The sequence below is a fragment of the Myotis brandtii genome, unplaced genomic scaffold (assembly GCF_000412655.1).
Source record: "Myotis brandtii unplaced genomic scaffold, ASM41265v1 scaffold34, whole genome shotgun sequence".
NCBI classification, from domain to species: Eukaryota; Metazoa; Chordata; class Mammalia; order Chiroptera; family Vespertilionidae; genus Myotis; species Myotis brandtii.
The window spans coordinates 4,027,336-4,044,344 of NW_005363098.1; the positions used below are offsets into that span (position 1 = coordinate 4,027,336).

The 17,009-nt window shown below is 35.6% G+C and overlaps 1 protein-coding gene across 6 annotated transcripts in view; it reads left to right on the forward strand.

Moving 5' to 3' along the window:
• The window catches only part of ARFIP1 (ADP-ribosylation factor interacting protein 1), a 107,057-nt gene that overhangs the window by 32,244 nt on the left and 57,804 nt on the right, over positions 1-17,009 (forward strand). For 4 of the 6 annotated variants that reach the window (XM_005871418.2, XM_005871420.2, XM_014543897.1 and 1 more), the window contains 4 exons: positions 9,894-10,002; positions 12,263-12,358; positions 13,906-14,018; positions 16,400-16,621. In XM_005871418.2, the coding sequence (XP_005871480.1) occupies positions 9,894-10,002; positions 12,263-12,358; positions 13,906-14,018; positions 16,400-16,621 (540 nt within the window). The remainder of the gene's footprint in view (positions 1-9,893; positions 10,003-12,262; positions 12,359-13,905; positions 14,019-16,399; positions 16,622-17,009) is intronic. The other 2 variants (XM_005871421.2, XM_005871422.2) reach the window with 2 other exon arrangements.

The window sequence follows — 17,009 nt, forward strand, 5'->3', positions numbered from 1 at the left end:
CCCCCTCCACGGGCCCTGCTCTGTGTGTGACAGGGGGCGGTGCCCCAACCCCCCAATCGGCCCTACCCTGAGCGTGACTGAGGGTGGCATTGCAACCTCCCGATCCGCCCTGCTCTGTGCATGACGGGGCGGCGCCCCAACTCCCCAATCGGCCCTGCTCTGAGCCTGACCAGGGGCTGCACTTAGGGATTGGGCCTGCCCTCTGCCACCCGGGAGCAGGCCTAAGCCAGCAGGTCGTTATCTCCCGAGGGGTCCCAGACTGCGAGAGGGCACAGGCCGGGCTGGGGGACCCCCCTCCCCCGGCCCCCCGAGTGCACAAATTTTTGTGCACCGGGCCTCTAGTATAAGAATAAACTCTGGCCCGGCCACTATGGCTCAGTGGTTGAGTAAATCAGGAGGTCATGATGCGATTCCCGGTAGGGCTCGTGCAGGAGGCAGCTGATCAGTGATTCTCTCTGATCAGAGACAGATGTTTCTGTCTCTCCCTCTCCCTTCCTTTCTGAAATCAATCAATATATATATTGAATAAGCTCTGTTTTGCATACTCAAAACTGTAAACCAACTTGTGCCCCACCCTGTATTTACCTACATTTTGGCGCACTTTCCCTTTAGTATTTTCTGATCGATAAAAGGGAAATTGCATTTAATCTCATCCACATTTCTATTTTAATAAAAGTTTATGAAAATGTTAAAGTGTATTTATTACCAGTAGACTATATTTTATGGGCTAAGAAAGATCTCATGTAAAACTGGATCATGACCACTTTTCTGCGGTATTTTACTTATATACATCTTCCTTTTATACATATTTGCTGTCTAAAATTGTATAATGGCTTTTATTTAATGGATACTGCATAATGCACTTTAAAAAATACAGTCTTGTATAAAATGAAGACTGCGTTTATTAAGTTGTCATAACTTAGCTGGCCTGTTGGTGTCACTGTGGCACAGGCAGTGAAATTACAGATGTTTTTTTGTCTCATCTTTCATTTTTCATTTGATTTCCCTTTTTAGTCTGATCTAAGAGAGGCTCTGGTTAGAGTCTTCACATTCACATAGAGATTTTAATGTATGAACCTGTCATAGGGATTCTCTGGCAGCACTTTAACATCTGTTAATGTTTTGAGGTTTATTACTCTTTTATTAAGATGAGAGGCATAGGATAATGATCTTAATATTATCGCAGTTTATTTGGAGCAAAAATATTTTTGCTTTTTAATAAAAGGTAATTTGTATTTTTTGGAGATTAGAAAAGTTCGTCTCTAAGAGTACAAACTACTTTTTGACTTGTAACTGCGTATTATAATTTATTGTTATACTGCTGGTCACAATATTAGATTAGAAATGTGCAATTTGTGGCATGAAATAAAGAGAAGAAGCAAATATTAGCTTCATATGGTAAAATTTCTTGTAAATTAAGTTATATTTGGCAGATTTAGAGAAATTACCTTAATAGGTATAGCTAAAAGGAAACGTTTCTTGTGTTTGGCCCAAAACTAAAATCCACAATTTAGGTTTTTTCACCTATGGACTTTTTCCTCCAGAAAAAATTTTCATATACATAGGATACCAAGTTTTATATTCAATTTTAGGGAGTTTAGCACCCCCCTAAACCCTATCTTTGGATCCTTAGGTTCCCTGGGTCTTAAAAACTCCTTGTCTGCAAGTTTTGAGTTAAATCACAGGATATTAGTTAAGTGGGAGTACCTTTGAGATCCCCAAGTCTCACTACTTTTCCCAAGAGATTGGAATCACCTTTAGGGCAGAGACAGTGTGTAGCACACAACACTGTTCTGGTTAACAGTAGTTGCTCGATAAAGGAATTAATTCCAGTATAAGGACTTAAATTTTAACATGTTTTCTACTTCAGTCATCTTACCCTAGAGTTTGAATAGCAGGTAATGAGTATGTCTTCATAATATATAGTTTTTACCAAATGTGTATCTTGGACCCTTTAAGAGGTATGGCAGATGGTTTGCAAATGTTTTCATTGTTTAAACCATGCAAACCTAGATTCATTTTAAATATTTACTTTTCAAGTATAAAATATATTCTTACTACTTTTACCAAAAATAAGTTTTAAAATGTGTTGTTATATACACATCTATTAAATTAATTCTGGATTGGGATAGCTGTTAAAAATTGTGAATAAATATACTTTTTAATGAAAGGCTGAAGTCTTATCTATCTTCATTATAATCCATAGTTTGTGCCTTTATTTATATACAAATGCTGTCATGAGTAAGTTTTTTATCTCTAGCAGGAATTTTTTGAATGTAGATACATACAAATTTTCCCAGTGATAGTCTTTGAATGAATTCAGCAGCATTAGACTTAAGATTCCAGTGGTGTTGCTTCATGACTGATGACATGGTCCAAAGAGTGGCCGTGGGAGTTCCAGTTGACTAAGTAGATAGGGCCTGAAAGGTGAGAGACATTAGAGATGAAGAGGTTAATGAAATATGAGACGAAAGTGTAGGTTGGGTTGTACTGTATTAGTCTAGCATATCTTTTATCTGCCCTCAATTTTTGTTGGCTCTTTGTTCACAAATTACCAAACCTGAATCAAACTACCAACTTTAGGTTTTCTGTAAGTATACGGAGGGGGTGGAAATCATACACTTTTACAGATTGTTATTACTACAACCAGTCATTCTGCATCAACATAGGTAGGCAGGCTCATGCACTTGACTTTATTTTGTTTTAAATATTTTATAATTTGTATTTAAAAAAATAAGCAACAAACTATATACCATGCCATTAGTAGACTGTGTTTTTGATGAGCTATGAAAATTCAGTATAGACACCTTATAATCAGTTTGGAAGGAATTGCAAACTGAACATATAGAATCATTCCCTGAAAGTGTGCCCAAAAACATGCAAAGGGTTCAGAACACTATGAGGAGGTTAAGGGTGTTGCAGTTCGTTTACAGTAGAATTGGGGATGTGGAGGTCTATTTGAATAATAGCTTTGCTTCTGGCAGATATGTGTAAGCAGCTAACCATTAAAACAGCAGAGGGAAATTTTAAATTATCAAAATTCACAGAACATTTAACATAGTTTTTAATTTTTTTCTTTAACAGTTATATTATGTAAATGCTTTGGAAGGTTTTACCCATTTTGAAGAATGAGATAGGATGTTTAAATTGAGAAAATTACTTAGTAAATGAAGTATTAGTATTATATCTGCTAGATGTTAGAAATAATAAAGGGAAACAAGGTTGATATGCAACCTTGGTTGGTCTTAGTGAGTGTACAGCCAACAGGGAAAGAGGATGTAGACAAATTAATTTTACCATGTGAAGTGATATGCTAGGCCGGGTATATCATGGTCTGGGAACTGGTAGGAGGAGGAATATGGAAAGATCACCTGAGGAATTGCTATCCAAGCTGAATCTGAAGGATGAGCTAGCTAGATGAAGAGAGTGAAGATGTTCCCCCTTTAGAGGCAACTCTAAAGCCCTGAAAAAGGTGTAAGACCATAACATTAAAAATTCACTATTGTTCAAGTGGAGAATGTGGGGGCAGATGTGTAAGAAATGAGGCAGGCAGAGAGGCAAGCAGGGACCAGATCCTGAAAAACCTTAAAACTATGTTGAGGAGTATGGACTTTTATCTAAAAGGTAAATGGAGAGTAGCCCTAAATGACATAAAAATGGAAGTGTCTCAGTCTGATTTGCTTTGTAGAAGTTGTCTTGGCCTACAGTTTTGAAGAGTGAATTTCAGGAGTGACACGTCTAGAAACAAGGGAGACAATTAAATAGATAGTTTGGACACCAAGGGAGGAAGGGAAGCAAGACTTAGGACTTTTCTCTGGTAGAGAAACTAGAACCATTAAAGAGCACCAAGCCATTTTTAAAGATGTAGATAGGAGGAAAACTGGGAGAATATAGTGTAAAAAAACTAAGGGAGAAGAGAGTTCTGTAATTTATAGAATACTTTGAGAATCCTTACAGATTGTTGGTAGTTACAGTATATGTTTTGAGAGTCACTCCTTTATTCAAGATTTCTCCTCACCCCAAGTAATTAATAAATCTGTAATTCTGCTTACCTCTTGTAGTGTTGTGTACCTTCTTAAGGATGTATATTTTAAAGCAAATTTGCTGAACATTTTGTGTTCTTTATGTGTTGGTCTTGTACTAAATTTAGTTCAAAAGCAGATTACCTACTAAATTATAAGTTCTAAACTTACATTTTTAATCTCATTCTTGTCTTACCTCAGTTAAAATATGCAAAACGGAGGCAAATTATTTTAGTTTGAAATGAGCACCCCTTACAGTTTTATGGAAGATGTTATTACAAGTGTTATTTTGTATCTTTTGAAAAGGATTTTTAAAAAATTAAAATATTTTTATTGCCCAAAGCATGTTATTTTATTTTAGCTTAATTATTTGAAAATTCATTTTTAAAAACTATTAAATACTGTAGCACTATCCTCATAGCTTGAATAGAAAGTTAACTTCAGGTTTATTCCACTTTATTGTACAATAATTAAGCACAGCTTTGCAAAGTCTTAAACTTTGAGTTGAATGTCAGTGACATAAAAATGCAAATAAGGGATTTTATGTTGTGGGTTATGAATGGGCTCATTGTCTCTCAAATGTACTCCGGAAACTATAGGAGTGAATACAGTAGCAGATACTTAAAATGTTACTAAGCTAGGCACAGCCTTATAACTGAGATACTTTTTTTTAGAAAATGGGAAGGCTAATATAAAGACACATTTTAAGTTCTTGTGAAGTATGAGGTTAAATTATATTGCTTAGAGAATATATATTTTATCAAAAAAAAAACCAGTCAACAAGCTTATAAAATACTGTAATGTCACAAGTCATCTATTCCTCTCACATAATACATATTATTTTGTGTTTCACTTAGCTGCCAGACTACTGTCAAAATGGTAACTCTATTCAGAATGTGAATGGACCCATTTGTTCCTCTTTTGGTTGGAATCCTTCTGTTAGTAACAGTTTAGGCACAGGGAGGCCTAAGTGCTTTTCAGATTTTACATCTGTTTTATATAAAGGACATGGGTTTTTTTTCTGGAAGCACTTTTGTTTGTTGAATAAAGGAACCCTGGGAGACTGTTGGGTGAGATGTAATATCCTCAGACAACTAGAAGTTGTTTCTTCTGGAGGCCATGTATGAAAAAATGGAAGGTGTCCCTGTAACTTACTGAAAACGCAGGTGATCAGGGATAGCCATTGTATTTACTGTTCAACCAATTACTAATTCCCCTCTTTCCAACTACTGTTATTTTTATATCTCTTTTTTGGAAGTTTATACATTTTTGTAATAGGGCAGATAATTCAAATAAGTATTGTTCTCTCAGGTAAGTTCCAAGAATACAGTAAATACAACTTTTTGGACCTCTGTGCCATTTGTATGTTGTTTTAGTTCTTAACTCAAAATGGATCAAAGATTTAAATGGTAAGTGCTAAAACTATCAAACTCTTAGAAGAAAAATATAGATGTGAATCTTAACAACCTTGTTTAGGCACTTTAGTTTCTTAGATGTGATACCAAAAGCACAAGCAACAACAACAAAATAGATACATTTGACTTTATCAATTTGTAAAACTGTTGGGATTCTAAGAACACCATGAAGAAAAAAGCGAAAGGCAACCCACAGAAATAATGTTTATAAATCATATATGATAAAGGATTTGTGTCTTACAAAGTAAAATGATAAATGACCCAACTAAAACTAGGGCCAAAGATTTGAATAGATATCTCCCCGAAGAAGATATACAAATGACCAATAAGCATATGAAAAGATGCTAAACATCATTAGTCATTAGGGAAATGCAAATCAACACTACACTGAGATGCTACTTCGTAGGATGGCTATAATGAAAAAGTTAGATAATAATAAGGATGTGGGGAAATTAGAATGCTCATACATTGCTTTGGGGAATGTAAAATGGTGCAGCCATTTTGGAAGATAGACAGTTCCTCAAAAGGTTAAACATAGAATTGCCATATAACTCAGCCAAAAACATGTACACTAAACATGTACAGCAACATTATTTGTAATAGTCAAAAAGTGGAAACAGTCCAAATGATGATCCATCAGTTGATGAATAGTTAAACAAAATGTGCTATACCCATACAATGGAATATTATTCAACCATAAAAAGAAAGTACCTGCTGCATAGTTGGTGTGGCTCAGTGGTTGGGTACAGACCTATATACAAGGAGGTCACAGTTCAGTTCCCGATTGGGCACATGCCCGGGTGGCGGGCTTGATCCTCAGTGGGGGACGTGCAGGAGGCAGCCGACCAATGATTACCTCTATTCATTGATTTTTCTCTCTCTCTCCCCCTCTCCCTTCCTCTCTGAAAAAATATCAATGAAATAAATATTTTTAAAAAAAAGATGAACTGCTGATGTACAGGATGGGTCAAATGTAGGTTTACAGTTGTTCATATGGAAAATAATACAATAATTAATAAATAATCAAACAAGAATAAACACTGTCTTTCACATATTCACAACTGTAGACCTACTTTTGCCCCACCCTGTATGCTGCAATATGAATGAACCTTGAACTCAGTATGCTAGAAGACAGATACTATGTGATTTCATTTATATGACTGTCCAGAATAAGCAAACCCATAGAAACAGAAAGGAGATTAGTGGTTCTCAGGGGCTGGGGAAAGGTAGGAATGAAAGTAGCTTCTACTGGGTGCAGAGTTTCTTTTTGGAGTGATGAAAATGTTCTAAAACTAGTGGTGATGGCTATACAACTCTAAATAAATTTTATGGCATGAGAATTATATTTCGATGAAGGGAATTCAGAGTACAGTGAATACCTACTTTTCTAACATTCAATTAAGAAATAGAACATCATTGTTACCTTAAAGTCATTGTCCTTTCTCCACATAGCCACATGGCTCACTCTCTCACTTCTTTATCCAGCATTCTGCCCCCATTTTACGTCCTCAGAGAGACCTTCCCAGAGTGCCCCACTTAAAGTAGTACCCTCCGCCTATCACTCTGGGTCTCTATCATCCTGCCTTTAAAAACAACAACAACACACACACACACACACACACACACAAAACCTTATTGAGTCCTGCTTATTTCCAGAACTTTTTATTACCTAATATATTATTATACAAGTATTTGTTTACTATCAGTCTCCTCCCTCCACCCCCCCCCCCCATGTGAGTAATATGGGCAGAGACTTTAGTTTCCTATACAGCTGTGTTTGTAGTGTCCAAAGCAGTGGCTGTCCTGAAGGTGCTACTAATCAAATGTTGGTTCCGTTTGTAAATAAATCCTTGTGTTTCAGAGCTCAGGCAGTACTTCCTTCTCTTCTAGTTAGTTCTCATGGACTTAGTCCCTGTTCTGAAGTCCTCTGATACTTACTGTCTTTACTTTGGTACTAAGTTCAACTTTTACGTTAATGTTTGTATATCTTGTCTCTCCAGTCAGGCAAGAACTATATCTTTTTTTTTTCTTTTCCCAGAAAGTCTAACATATAGTAAGAGTAAGCAAATACTCGTTAAATTAAATTTGAAAATAAATCTATTGCTATGGCAGCTTCTTAATCTAATGATGTTGAGTCATAAATCCTTTAGTTCACTCAACAAATTCATTTATTTATTCAACAAATATTTATTGAACATCTACTAAATCCTGGGCACTATTTAAGGTGCTAAATATATAGCACAAACAAAATAGGCAACCTCCCTGCTCTCATGAAGTTTACAGTATAGTGAGGGGAGAAAAAATAAATATACACATAATATATTTCTTAGTGATAACTGCTATGAGAAAAATAAAACAGAATAGGGAGTTCCAGTGTGAAATTTATGGGAGTTGCTATTTTATACATTGTTGGAGAAAAGCATCTCTGGCTAAAGAAGCAAGTCCTATGGATTTCTGGTAGAAGAGCATTCCGGAAGAAAAATACAGCAGTACAAAGATCTTGAAATAGAGGTAGGTTTATTGTTTTTGAAGAAACAGTGTGGCTGCAAGCCTGAGAGGCTAGTAGGAGATGACCTCAAATCATGTAATCCCTTGAGAACATTTAATGATCTGGGTTTTAAGTCAAGTGAGATTGGGGGCTGTTAGAGCGTTTTTATAGGGGATACCTTTGGTTGATTTGTGAAGTTAGAGCCATGTGTCATGGACAGAAGCAGGCAGACCAGTTGGCAGGCTCTTGGAATAATCCAGGTGAAATATTATACTAGCTTATATTAGAGTGGAATCAGTGGAAGTGGAGAGAGTTGATTTAATCCTGGATATATTTTGAGAGTAGATCTAATAGCATCTGATGATTGTCTGGATGTGGATATGAGATAAAAAGGCGAGTCAAAGATAAGTCCTAAGATTTTTGGCTAAGCTTTTGGTAAAAGAGATGCCATAAACTAAAAGGAGTGAAAACTATAGGTGGTGTTATTTTCTTTTGTTCTCTTTTTTTCCGGAGGGGGGGGGGTAGTGTATAATCAGTCAGTTTGGGACATATAAGTTTGAGATGCCTATTTGAAATCCAAGTGGAAATGTGGTTAGAATATTGGAGTTAAAGAGAGAGGCCCAGTAAGACACATAAATTTGTAGTTGTCAATGTATAGATGATGTTCAAAGCCAGAAAAATCAATATGATCACCAGAGAAATTAATATAGGAGAAAAAGTCCTCAGACTGAACCCTCAGGAATTCTAGGATTTGGAGGTTGGGGAGATGAGGAGTAATAAGTGAAGGAGACAATAGAACATATCAGAGGAAGATCAAGAGTGCCCTGAATTTGGGGAATGCAAGTGTAACAAGGAGAGAACATCACCTGTGTCAGATGCTGTTTGATAAATCACCTAAGACGAGAATTGATCTCATTAGTTATTTAGGTCCACCATACCAAACAAGTAATTGCCCAGGCAAAATTAATAAGCTTCTCAAGAAAAACCCTCTCAACACTTGTTAGTTATGAGAGACTATATGTGTTAAGTTTTGAATTTGCAAATTAGAAAACTCAAAATGTTCTGAGTTTTCAAAGTATAACTGTACATTGTATATAGTGGGGTAGAATATTAGGAAAGAATTTTAAAGATATATTTACCTTTTTAGTGCATCACTAACTTGTCATTATTGTGGAAAACCAATAAGATCTATTAATAGAATCTGATTATGAAAATTAGATAATTCCTCATATTCTAGCCAAAGGAAAGAGAGGACTCTTAATTAGAAATCTATGCCTCTTGGCTCTCTCTCTCTCTCTTTTTCCTCTTCTTCTTCTCCTTCTTCTTCTTCTTTTTCTTCTTCTTCTTCTTCTTCTTCTTCTTCTTCTTCTTCTTCTTCTTCTTCTTCTTCTTCTTCTTCTTTGCTATAAGGCTGATTTTGAATATTATATTTGTTAGGTTAAGTTCCAATTATAGGCTAATTTGCTTAATGTAAATTTAATGAGCAAGAAATTTTCTTTTTTTCACACTGTTTGAAGTCAGAGAAGCCCTGTTTACTGAGCTAACCTTGAAAATTAATATTGTAAGTGGATGATTTGTTTATACTGATCATTAGCCAGGCTCATTATGATTATATTACACATCAGTCAATTTTTAATATTAGATAGGCCTTTTTAGTCATCTTAATTCTGTTCTCTAAAATGATTTTCCTGATATATCAATAAATTAGAAAATTCAAAATTGAATTTTAATACCTTCCTACTACTTAGTTCTAGAATATTGAAAGTAATTTGTATCTCTTAATAGCAAATCTTGCTGAGTTTGCTGCTGTTATACATCGTTAAAGAATGCTGTGACAGCGAAAGGGAATACTACATACTAGAGAGAAAAATAGTTTAATATGTGATTAAAAGAACACAATTATCCTAAACTGTTAATGTGGTATGAGATTTTCACAAAGATTTTCTTTTTTATTCAAACATTGCTAAGGATTTGAAGCATTCATTACCAGCTGGACTTGGTCTCTCAGAAACCCAAATTACATCTCATGGCTTTGACAGTACCAAAGAGGGGGTTATTGAAGCAGGAGCATATCAAGGTAAGAGCCCATGTATTTTTAAAGATGGCTGGGGTGGAGGATGGGAGGTCATCAAATGCTACCTTTATTAAAAAGCATAAGAATTGAGCCCTTTAATTCAATGATAAAACACCAATTATAAGCATATTCCTTTTTCTCTTCAATTTAATGATTTAGGAATTGTTTTAGTAGTAGTCTTCATAGAAATAGATCAATCTGCATGATTTCACTGATTATTATATAGGAATTGTTTTATTTTATTTTTCCATCACCATTTATCCCAGTGGTTCTCAACCTTCCTAATGCTGCGACCCTTTAATACAGTTCCGCATGTTGTGGTGACCCCCAACCATAAAATTATTTTTGTTGCTACTTCATAACTGTAATGTTGCTACTGTTATGAATCGTAATTAAACATCTGATATGCAGCATGTATTTTCATTGTTACAAATTGAACATAATTAAAGCATAGTGATTAATCACAAAAACAATATGTAATTATATATGTTTTCCGATGGTCTTAGGCGACCCCTGTGAAAGGGTCATTTGACCCCCAAAGGGGTCGCGACCCACAGGTTGAGAACCGCTGATTTATCCCCCTTTGTGCTCTCTTAGGAATTGGTTTTAAATTACTGAAATAAAAACTCAAAAATTATATCAAAATGCAGATTTAAATGATTTTAGCTTATAAGCACAAAATGTATAGCTATTAGTCAATATTGATTTGTATAAATACATATTTCCTATATCAAAGCAATTAGGAAAATAAAACTTTTATTTTTTCCAACTATACACATTGTATAGGACATCTCCAAGACCACCATAAGATTTAGTAATTTGCTAAGAGGACTCAAGGGACTCCTTGAGTTATGATTATTTCAGCAAAAGAATACCAAGCACAGTTAGCAAAGGTAAAGGATGCCTGAGGTGAAGCCTGAGGAAAGTAGGCATAAGCTTGAGAGGGTCTTCTCACATTGCAGTCACATGGGCCGTGTTTAATTCCCCAGCAGAGTTGTGACACACGTGTTACTGAACAGGGAAGCTCATTAGAGACTCAGTGCCCTGGATTTTTACTGGAGATTGCTCCATAGGATCCTCTGCCTAGCATGTACCAACATTCCAGGCTCCCAGAAGGAAAGCAGGTGTCTAGCATAGATACATTTTGTAAATAGTTTAGGCACAGTGAGCCTGTCTTACCATTCTGGGAATGGTTGGAATCTTAACCAAATTTAAGTTCCCAGACACCATCCAAAGGCCAATCTTATGAGCTAGTCTTTTTAAGAATAAGCAATTAGACTTGCTGTGTTAATTCTTTTGCACACATCACATATATATGTCTATTTTTAATATAAAGGACAAAGTTGTATCCTTTGTAATGCTCTTGCCCCTAACAACCTTTTAAAAGTGTTTTTTATTTTTCTCATGAGTGAAAGAAAATAAAACCATGTAAATATTTAGGTGTAAAAAATGGATTTTCTTGCCCTGGGCATTGTGGCTCAGTTGGTCGGGTGTTGTCCCGTGCACTGAAAAGGTTCCTGATTCGATTCCAGGTCAGGGTACATACCCATGTTGCAGGTTTGATCCTTGGTTGGGTCACATATGGAAGGCAACCAATTGATGTTTCTCTCTCACATCGATGTCTGTCTGTCTGTATCTTCCCCCCCGCCCCCACCCCAGCATGTCCTTGGGTGAGGATTTAATAAATAAATAAAATATTTACTTAAGTTTTAAATCATTCAGTTATGGGACTTTAATTCCATTCTAGTAATTTATTTTTAAAAAGCAGAGTCTAGGTAAAGTTCTGTTTAGACATGCTCTTACCAAGTTTCTTCTGATAGTTATGTGTCTTGTTTGGTCTTAAGAGTTCAATGAAAAATTTATTCAGGAACTCAACCTGCTCACATCCATTTATTACTTAGTTCATTCCTGCAAGAAAGCAAATATATTAATTCCAGGTGTGTTTTTTTTTAAATATGTTTTTATTTACTTTAGACAGAGGAAGGGAGAAGGATAGCGAGACATCGACTGGCTGCTTCCTGCATGCCCCTACTGGGGATCAAGCCTACAACCTGGGCATGTGCCCTGACTGGGAATCAAACCATGATCTCCTGGTTCATGGGTCAATGCTCAACCACCGAGCTACACCAGCCAGGCTATTAATTCCAGTTTTTTATACTAGTTTTTGAATATTTTAAAGGCAATGTTAGTAAATCTATATTAAAAATGTACAATATGTGGAGGAGGAAAAGGATTTTCACAGTTAAATGTCTATCCTTTTCAGGTCCCTCAGCACCACCATTGCCATCTGTTATGTCTCCTAGCAGGGTTGCAGCTAGTCAACTGGCTCAACAAGGAAGTGATTTAATTGTTCCCGCAGGTATTCACTGCACTCATTGGATAAAGCACTTCTTGCTACTGCTGAAGCTAAACTAATTCACTCAGTTTCATAATCACTTGCTTAATACTCTTAGGTGTGTGTTATTCTGACTTTTTTGGTGGCTGCTGCTTTTTCTTTCTCTTTCTTTCTTAGCAATAAGGGAGATGATCATTCTAGCCATACATATCTTTCTGGCTTTTAAAAGTTATTAACTGTATCTCATACCTGAAATTTAATTCACTTTAAGATTTAAAAACATTGTAAATTTTGATTCCTTTTAAATCATCCTTTCTTTGTTCTGGGAAATGTAGGTTCACTTACTTGATCCTAAACTTTCAACTTTGCAGCTCTGCTCTCTGTTTTCTAGTTAAACAAGAAAGGCGTCTTCAACAGTTGGGTTGTTCATTGTTTGGAATGGGTCGTGTGTCTTCCTATTTTCAGCCTCAGCTTACAGATAGTTTGCAGACTATAACAAAATACTATGTAATTTACTAGTTTTGCCCAATGAAAAATACTTGGGAAAAACCCATTTCTTTGCACTAAATTTGTTCTGCACTTTAATATTTCTGGACTATGAAAATAGGAAAAAAATTGAACACCATATTTCTTTTTATATGTCATGTTAACATTTTGTATTTTGTTTCTATGAGAATTTGGTAAATTCTTAAATGTCTTACTTTATATAAATCATTTTTTATTTTAGATTATGGTAAAGCTGTGGTAAAAGCTGGTCTGGCTATAGGAGTGAGAAAAATTTTTGCTGACTAATTTTTTAAACCATTTGTTATAGCCTTTTATCTTATTTTATTGTTCTTCTAAAATTATTATAAAGTTTTTATCCCAAGTCATTAGTATCATAAATGTTTATTAAATATTTTCTTTTTTGAAAAATATTTTACAGTTAAAAATTAGATAGTTGTTGAGTTGTTTTTTATGTCAGGGCATCAGCCTGCCTTTAGTAATTATGGCTTTTTTTGATGGAGGAGGGGGTGTCTCTTAAGAAAAAGAGGTACAATGTAGGTCTTGTTTTAACCCAGCCTTTCATACTGGTGGTAAGATATTTTTAATGATTGTTTGAAATTTGAATTGTATTTTTTAAATCCTCCAGAATTATAGTAACATTCTATTGTTGTTCGGTTTACATAGTACAGTGAAAGGAGATCACAGTGTGAGGGTATGTGGCCTTTCAAATTTTTACTGACACAGTTTTTTTAGGGTCATTAGGTTATAATATTAATTGTGGAAATTGTATTTTTCTTAAGTAAAACACACTTGTTTAGAAAAGAAGGTTGATTGCAGCTTTTTTTTTTTTTAAAAGAAGATGACAAGCTAACCACATGGCATTTGTGTTTAATAGAAATATTATTTAAGTGTTAGGAAATTATCTTCAATGATCCCAGGAAGTTGTAGACCTTCAGTTTGTGGGAACCTTCTCATTTTTTTAAATGCATAAGTAGTTTAATTTGAACAGCATCAGTGTTTTGTTTTTTTTCCCTACTTTCATTACCTGGTTTGTGTTTTTATCTGTTGTGTTTATGATCATGCAGGTGGCCAGAGAACACAGACAAAAAGTGGACCAGTTATTTTAGCAGATGAAATTAAAAATCCTGCAATGGAAAAGTTAGAACTTGTTAGAAAATGGAGTCTAAACACCTACAAGGTTTGTAATTTTTTAATGTTTCCACCCTAACTGGCTCTAGGAATTTATATTTGTGTTATTCAAATTATTTTGCAATTGTATGAACACATAAGAGAGCATAATGCTATCTAAAAATGAAATTACAATTGGAAAATGAAGTATTTTGTTTTATTACTGATCTTTATATAAATGTAGTTTAAAAAGTCAATAGGAAAAAGGTAAAAGAAACACTACTAAAATGCTTATTAATTGATAGATAGAAATATATTGCCTTGGAATATATTTAGCTGTAGAACTGCTATAGGTATGTTTGTCTCCACCTCCCTCTTTTTGATATTTTATAGTAGTGATTTTCAATCTTTTTCATCTCATGACACACAAAAACTAATTTCTAAAATTCTGTGGCACACCAAAAAATTTATTTTTTGCTGATCTGACAAAAAAAAGATATAATTTTGATTAATTCCCAACAGACGGCTATTGTTGTATTGGCTGTTGTCATTTTTTTAAATTTGACAATCTAAGGGAAAAGAGGTCAGTGCCCTTGACTAAATAAACAGTCAAGCATTGCATGTTTTAAACATTCTTGCAGTGTGTGCTGCAGCACACAGGAGAGTCTAGACCAGTGGTCAGCAAACTGACAAAATACCGACTTCTGCACGTGGGCCATGAAGTTTCAATCGCACTGTACGTGCGTGCCCGCACATGGTATTTTGTGGAAGAGCCACACTCAAGGGGCTAAAGAGCCGCATGTGGCTCGCGAGCCGCAGTTTGCCGACCACTGGTCTAGACTACCTATCAATAGTAGTTCTCTAATATCTAGTGGGATTAAAGGAAGGAAGAAGAAATTTATGTTTTATTTCCCTCATTATTTTAATTTTACAACAAATAGTAATTCTAACCAAAACTTTGAAAGAGATGATAAAAGAGCATATTTGCAATTTAAAAAATTGTTAATAGTGTACTTATTTACTACTTTTTAGAACTTTTTTCTTCACTTTAAAATGATGAGGAATATATTAATGCCCTTTAGGTTATTCATAAAATGTATTATTGAGTAGTGAAGTTGCTTATAATTTTTTATTTCTAACAAAAAATACAAGAAAATTTATTTTAGTATGCTCTGAAATTAGGTATTTTTAAAAAGTATAAATTTTTTATCATTATTTTTGAGGCAGAATGGAATAATATAATTTAACTCTATTTGAGCAAAAGTAAAAGAATTCAGAAATCTCTAATCTCCTTTCTTCTCCTCCCTCACCCCTCTCTCTTTTCCTCCTATTCCCCCAGTCCCAACCCCTTTTCTTTTCTCTTTTCCCTTTCTTCCCTTCATTCCTCCTACTTACACACATACACACAGTGATTTAAGGGGAAGATAAAAGGAGGAAAGTCATATGAAACCAATAGGAGAGTGTAATTTGGTATTATTATTCCTTAGTTATTAATAGTCCAGTATTGTTCTTAAATCAATGCTAATCAGTTGTTTTAAATAAGCTACCAAGTGCATTAAGCTTAAAATACAATTTTGTGAGAGAGCTTATCTGGTAATATATGAATTAGCTAGATAAGTCTTAAAACTTCCTCTGATTGCCCTAACCGGTTTGGCTCAGTGGATAGAGCGTCGGCCTGTGGACTGAAGGATCTGGGTTCGATTCCGGTCAAGGGCATGTACCTTGGTTGTGGGCACATCCCCAGTAGGAGGTGTGCAGGAGGCAGCTGATCGATGTTTCTCTCTCATCGATGTTTCTAACTCTCTATCCCTCTCCCTTTCTCTCTGCAAAAAATCAATAAAAATATTTTTTTTTTTTAAAAAAAGAACTTCCTCTGATTAGTAGTAGTTATTAGACATGTCTGGTAAATTTACTTTCTTTTTTTTAAATTTTGTTTTATTGCTTAAAGTATTACAAAGAGTATTACATATGTCTCCTTTTTTTCCCCCCCCCCTTGACATTCCCTCGGCCTCCCCTACCCCCCAGTGTCTTGTTTCCATTGGTTATGCTTATATGCATGCATACAAGTCCCTTGGTTGATCTCTTACCACCCCGGCACCCCCACCCCCTGCTCCTGCCCTCCTCGGCCTTCCTGCTGTAGTTTGACAGTCTGTCCGATGCTGCTCTGCCTCTGTATCTATTTTTGTTCATCAGTGTATAATGGTCTTTATTATCCATAAATGAGTGAGATCATGTGGTATTTTTCCTTCATTGACTGGCTTAAATTTACTTTCTGAGTCCTAATGAACTTGTAAAAGGGCACTGACAGTTTTCAGTTTGTTAGTCTGCCTTTTGTGAAGCCAAAAATGATATATGCCATATGCTCTAACATTTTACTTTGGATTGCTGTATTATTTTTTTTCTTTTGTTCCTTTTTTTCTTTCTAAACAAAATGCATCTTTTCACTTTTAGTGCACTCGACAAATTATCTCTGAAAAGCTAGGCCGTGGGTCAAGAACTGTGGACCTTGAACTTGAAGCTCAGATTGATATATTAAGAGATAACAAGAAAAAGTATGAAAATATTCTAAGACTTGCTCAGACATTGTCAACCCAGCTTTTTCAGATGGTACATACACAAAGGCAACTTGGAGATGCATTTGCTGACCTGAGTTTGAAGTCACTAGAACTCCATGTAAGATTATTTTAAATAACTATGGGGTGGGGGGAGGCGAGTGGTGATAGGAGTATTCTAAGAGGTAGTTTGTTATATTGCTGATTTGCTGAAGTCTTAATCAAATTGGAATCTTTAGGTTTTTTAAAAGATATCCTCCTATATAATAAAATCCTAATATGCAAATCGATTGAACGGGGGAATGACTGGTTGCTATGATGCGCACTGACCATGAGGGGGCAGACGCTCAACGCAGGAGCTGCCCCCAGTTAGGAGGCAACCGGCAGCAGTGGCAATCGGGGGGCATGATCAGCCAGCAGATGGCGTCAGGCCTCCAGCCAAGCCAAGGTGGGTGCCAGCGGGGGGCCCCCCCCCCATCGCCCCGCCTGCTGGTGGCCCCGCAGAGGGA